Genomic DNA, 5,822 nt, shown 5'->3' with positions numbered 1-5,822 from the left:
ACAATGAAAAGTTGTGAACAAAGAAATGACAGCAGGGGTGAAGGCATCCAGGCAGAGGGTGAAGGCAAGTGGGAGACGGACAGTGAGGAAACTGGATATTAGGCAGAGCCTTTATCAGGGGAAGCATGGGAAGTTGGGCTAGGTAAAGGAAGTGAGTCCTATTGACAACAGTTTGGAATTGATGAAAAATTAGCAGGAGGTCCTGTTTGGCACTTGAATCAGGGAATGCTGTGAGGAAAGCAAGATTTTGTATTTATTAGTATGAAGTTTGTATATGATGGATTGGGGAGAAAAGCAACTGGGGCAAAGAGATCGGGTAGTTAGGAAGCTGCTGTGATAGTTGAGGCCTGATTAGGGAGCACAGAGACTGAAGAGAAAGAAGAAAAGAGCTTGGGGACCTCAAGAGTTGGACCTCTGGGATGGGAAGGAGTATCAACATGTCTGTATCTCTGTCTGTTGCACTATATTTTCACAGATGAGTACATTTCCTGGGGTTGATGTGTAGGTAGGGGATGAAACTGTCAGATCTGATTCATAGTGAACCTGTACAGTGTTTCCAAGGAGCAGCTGGTGGATTTGAACTTACGGTTTGCAATTCAGTACTGATCCTACAGAGTCACACCAGGAGTCCAAAATATGCATTAGAAGAAAAGAACATCTTTCTTGGGAGTGTAGACAAATTCCATCTGATACCAACCTTCAGCTTTTACCCTTAACTTTTCAGTAAAGAAAAGATGATCACATTCATTTAATTCTATCGCTCCTCAGAAACCCCACACATGGTGGCTATGAGTTGGAACTGACTCCATGGTACTTAACAACAGACCTCACGCTAAGGAGGGAGGGGACTGATGAGAGAACCAAATCCAGAAGTTTAGAGACCTACTTAAACATGACAGGACTGTGATCTGGGAAAGCATTGTCACAGTGTCTCACTTCACAGTCCAGAAAGCCTCCCCTTTGGGCGCCACAACCCACATCTGGTTAGCGTTTGGAGTTGGACAGGAACTGGGGAGATCCTAAGGCTCCCATGGCCATTCATGTGGGAATCCCGCCTTTGGCCCATCTGTTGCTGATCTGTCTTCCATCCAATGGAAGGGGGTGAGAAATAATGGCCATCCTAGGAATGTTGATTTTTCACCCACATTGCAAAATTTATTTGGAAAAAAGTCAGTTTGATGTCTACACCAAGGAAACCACACATCGACAGGGCTTTTTATGTTGTGTTGGTAAAGGCTGTCAAGTCAATTCTGACTCATAGTGACCCTGTTAGGGTTTCTGAGGCTTTAAATCTTTGTAGGAGTTGAAAACCTCATCTTCTGGGGAGCGGCTCATGGGTTTGAAAAGCCAATCTTGTGGTTCTTAGCTCAGTGCTTATTGTGTGGAACCTCTGGGTACTGGGCTTTTTATACCTCTCACTATATAGCTAGCAGTCCCAGATCTTTTCAAAAACCAGTTAACTCAACCCCCTCAAGTGCTTGAGATGCTAGTGGATGCATTCTTCTCTCCTGACAACATGGCCTCTGACCAGGCTGGGGATGGCCTGAGTTCCTTGAGAATAGAGTGAATAACGTTGCTATATTACCACAGAATATGGCCACTATCAGTGACGTTAACACAGTGATCAAGTCTTTCCTCTGACTACTCACCCTGGCCTGGTTGTTTAGTGAGCTCTCTGGGTACATAACTCCTCTTCCCACATGGCTCCTCTCTGCAAGTCCACAGTCCAAGGCTCAGGCACCACTTTGTGGAACTGAGTCCTAAATAAGATGACACCTGAGGTGGCATCTTTTCCTTCTTGTCTTGGTCCCCTAATAGTAAAGAGACTCTGGACAGCTTTGGGCAATCGAAGGCAAGGATTTCTGAGGGCAAACATGTGGAATTTGTATACTCCTCCAGTTTCCGTCTTCTGCTGTTTCTGTCTGTTGTCAGTGTCTAATATACTGCTTGAGGACAGGGTTTCATCTTTCGCTAAGGTCCTGCTTGGGTCCTACCTCTTGGCTTCTAGTTCTGGATGGACCTGCACAACTTGCCTATCAAGTGACTGCTCCAACAAATGATTCTTCAAGAAGCATTTAAATAGCCATCTTGAGCCACCAGCATCCCAAAGCCACCAAGGTCCCTTAAAGGCCCATGTATTGGAGTGGAGGTGGGGGGCACTAGGAGGGCGGAGGCTTTTTCTCCCCATTTCACCATCCTCTTCTTGTTAAGTGCCCTTGAGTCAGTTATGACTCACAGTGACCCTCTATAGGGTTTCTGAGGAGCGGCTAGTGAGCTTGAACCACAGACCTTGGGTATCAATCCAACCTTGCAGTCCAGCGCATTAACCTGCAGCGCCACACCAGGACTCTATCCTATACCTTATGAAATATATTAACAACCAAGTTGCATGGAAATCATTCTGCCCAACGTACAATGTATGTTGCTCTTTGCGGATGCATGTATATTTTTATAGCATTCAAAGTCGAGACTGATGAGACAGTTGAAAGGTTTTATTTCCTAACTACCAGGGACAGAATTAAGGTGCTGAGTATCTGCTGCATCACCTCCCACCTCCAGGCTGGGCGGCGGAGGGGCGCAGGGGCAGTGAGGAGGCCGGCTTCCCGGAGAGAGAAGCCCCCCTGCGTCCTCACTGGCCCTTCTTGTGGGCGTTCTTGATGATGGCGTTTCTGAACAGCGTCACCAGGGGCGTCTGGCTTTTCTCCGAGGTCATGAAGCCGCCATAGCGTTTGTCCTTAGGCGGGCTGCCCCAGCGGAAATGCTCCATTTTATAAGGCCCGTCGTCCTTCTTCTCGGCCGACATCGCCTCGGCTTCCGCCACTAGGCCGTACTCCAGGTCGGCCCGGGAGGCAGTGCCCTCGTCCGGTGCTTCGGGGCGGTGCGCTGGCTCGGGCCGCTCCCCGGCCAGCTCCCGCTTGAACTCGAGGGGGAAGACCTCGGCGGACTCGTCGTCGGCGCCGTTGGGGTACACCTTCACTGGGCGCCTCTTCTTGCCCACCGGCTTGCCCCAGCGGAAGTGCTCCATGGAGTAAGAGCGCTTACCATCGCGGGGGCCCGGCCCATCGCCATCACCTTGGAGCCCGGGGCCGCCCTCGACCGCCTGCTCCTCCTCGCGCTTCTGCCCTGCGGCGCCGCCGCCGCTGCTGCCATTCCGGCCGCCAAACCTATCCCAGCGGAAGTGACCCATGACGTACTTCCGGGGGTTCTCGGTCAGCGGCTGCTCTTCACCGTTGCTGGTGAACACGGGCCTTTCCGATGAGAGGTCCGGCTTGCAGGCCTCGATGCACTCCTGGGTGGGGAAGAGACGCTAGGGTGTCAGGGTGACCCGAACTTTCCTCCGGGCCTGCCCGCAGCTCCCAGCAAGGGCACCTGAGACCCTCCTGGAATGCCACCCACATAGCATCCAGAGCCTGACTGTGACTCTAGGCCCTTGCTGCCAAGGTCCTCCTGCAAGCAATGTGCACATTCCCGCCCTCTTTACATCTGCAAGGACATCACGTCTTTGGTCCCCTGCACCTCTTGGATCCTTCTGCAGGGTGATAGATAACCACACCCTATCCTCCCTGGTTCACTTGTCTAACCTTTCACAACTTTTGTGAGCAGGACCTAGATCGTGCAGGACCTGCATTGTCAATAAAGTCTCAACCTTGTCCCAGTGACCTGCACACTTCTCCCACCCCACTGGCTCTGCAGTCTTCTTGAGCTGACCTCTCCCTGGACTTGCCCCAGCTTGGTGGGTGGGGAGAGCTCGCTTCTCTCTCAACTCATTCTGACAGAAGGGAGAGGTGCAGGGTCAGGGTCAGTTCCATTACACAGGTCATAGTCCTGGGTCTCCGGTTCCTTTCCCTAGAGGACTCAGCTGTGATTCCTATTTGTTTCAGAAAATGACCCTTAGGCAGCATGGTCAGCTACTAAGGGACTGAAGGAGAAAATAAAAGGATCCCACCCACTTTGTAGAGTTGGGAATGTCCTACTCCCAGGATTTAGCATTACAACACTGAAGAAAGATGTGAGGGGGGAAGGGGGGCGTTAAACCCTCTCCCCATTCAGTGGAGAGATGAAACAAGGCACAGAGTGAAAGGACCTGACCAAGGCCCCACAGTTCATTTGGTGACAGAACCAGAAGCCACTGACACTAACTGCATCCAGTGCTCCTTCCTCAGCAGAAGACACTGGGAAAAATCAGTCACTTGCACTGTGGTGACCCAGAGGGTCAACGGGCTTTTACATGCTCCTGGAAACACTGCAGATGAACATGGCAGAAGGCCACCCCTACAGACGTAGCCTAAGACATTTGGAACCAGTTAGAGGAAAATGGAGGGAGCTCTGGTAGTGTAGCGGTTACAAGTCGGCCTGCTAACCTCACGGTCAACAGTTCGAAACTACCAGTTGTTTTTTCAGGAAAAAGATGAGGATTTCTGTTCCCATAAAGATTTATAGGCTTGGAAACCCTATGCAGGGTCACTATGAGTCGGAATGAGCTCCACAGAACACCACCATCACCACCAGAAGAAAATGGTACCTTTTTCCTTCTCCCTCTGGAGGTGATTTGGGAAACTGCCTAACTGGCTTTGTAACAAATCAAAACCAAATCTGCGGCCACGGAGACAAAGAGTAGACCTGCCCCATAAGGTTTCCAAGGTTGTAAATCTTTACAGAATCAGATTGCCACATCTTTCTCTTGTGGAGCAGCTGGTGGGTTTGAACAACTAACCTTTCAGTTAACAGCCAAGCACTTAACCAATATGCCACCAGAAGTCCTTTTGTAATCGGTAGTGCAGATGAAAGGAAAAGTACATGGAGTAGAGACAACAATGATATGAGGTTATTGAAAAAGGAACACTTTGGAGGCTGGCTAAAAATGGAAAATCCCATATAAATTGAGGGAGTAATTATTGTTATTGGTGGTGGTGGATGTATGTCGTGGAGTCAGTTCCGACCCACAGTGACCCTGTACAGGGTTTCCAAGGCTGTAAATCTTTACGGAGCAGAAAGCTTCATTTTTCTCCCGTGGAACAGCTGGTAATTTAGAACTGCTGACCCTGAGATTAGCAGCCCGATTTGTAACCACTACGCTCCCAGAGCTCCTTATTATTGTTATTACTATTATTATTTTCTTAATAACTAGGGAGACAGTATCTCTAAAGAAATGATGTGGGGTCTCCATACAAGAAGACAAGGCAAGAAGTAGGACAGTCAAGCAAAAATTGTAGACCAGATCTGTCTCCCTGAGCTTCTTCCTTCCCCAAATTTATCCAATTCTGGCTTCACCTCAGAGGTCTACTCCTGCCCTGGGAATGACCCTGTCTCGCTAAGACTGAATTTCTCTTTTTTCATACCCCTTTCTTTTGAGCTGCCCCAGCCCCAGGGTCATCTGATACCCAAATCAATATGACAGCCATAGCCCACATACCAACAAGTTGCTTTCCGTGGTGAGATCCTGACACTGGCTGCTCTCCAGACACCAGCCATGCACTTCCATGGAGGCCTGAAGCAGCAAGGCCAGCAGCAGGGCCCCTGAGCGACTGCAACAGGATCCCGGCATCTTCCAGGCAGGCTGCAGTTCTGAAGAGACAAACAAGATTGGTGTGACCCCTGCAAGGAGCAGAACAATGTTGGCCACTCACCAGAAAGGAACTTCAAGCCAGTAATAACAACATACTCACTTGTGGAGCTCAAGACTTTCTGAGGACAGGAGCGGTGTGGAGGGGACAGAGGTGTACAGGGCAGGGTAGTGGTGTGAGTTGTGGTAGGGAGGAAGGGAGTGGGACCAAGGCAAATTAGAAGCAACCCTTTCCTTTATCTCCTATGGGATCACACCC

General features: G+C 49.8%; 1 protein-coding gene across 1 annotated transcript; it reads right to left on the bottom strand.

Moving 5' to 3' along the window:
* Positions 1–2,629: 2,629 nt before the first annotated feature.
* POMC (proopiomelanocortin) lies at positions 2,630–5,545 on the bottom strand. Its single transcript, XM_006835230.1, has 2 exons — positions 5,414–5,545; positions 2,630–3,289 (listed from the first exon to the last, which is right to left on the bottom strand). The coding sequence occupies exons 1-2, from the start codon at positions 5,543–5,545 to the stop codon at positions 2,630–2,632; spliced, it is 792 nt and encodes a 263-aa protein (XP_006835293.1).
* Between the last annotated feature and the right edge of the window lie 277 nt (positions 5,546–5,822).

This window comes from Chrysochloris asiatica, unplaced genomic scaffold, assembly GCF_000296735.1.
Source record: "Chrysochloris asiatica unplaced genomic scaffold, ChrAsi1.0 scaffold00016, whole genome shotgun sequence".
In the NCBI taxonomy this organism is placed as follows: domain Eukaryota; kingdom Metazoa; phylum Chordata; class Mammalia; order Afrosoricida; family Chrysochloridae; genus Chrysochloris; species Chrysochloris asiatica.
The sequence above is the reverse complement of the archived record's forward strand: the minus strand, read 5'-3'. Positions and strand labels throughout refer to the sequence as shown.

Excerpts from the sequence above, each read along its gene's own strand:
- POMC (XM_006835230.1), bottom strand. The coding sequence starts at position 5,545 with ATGCCGGGATCCTGTTGCAGTCGCTCAGGGGCCCTGCTGCTGGCCTTG. Across the intron at positions 3,290-5,413 it reads CCACGGAAAGCAACTTGTTG|GAGTGCATCGAGGCCTGCAA; the intron begins GTATGTGGGCTA and ends TTCCCCACCCAG.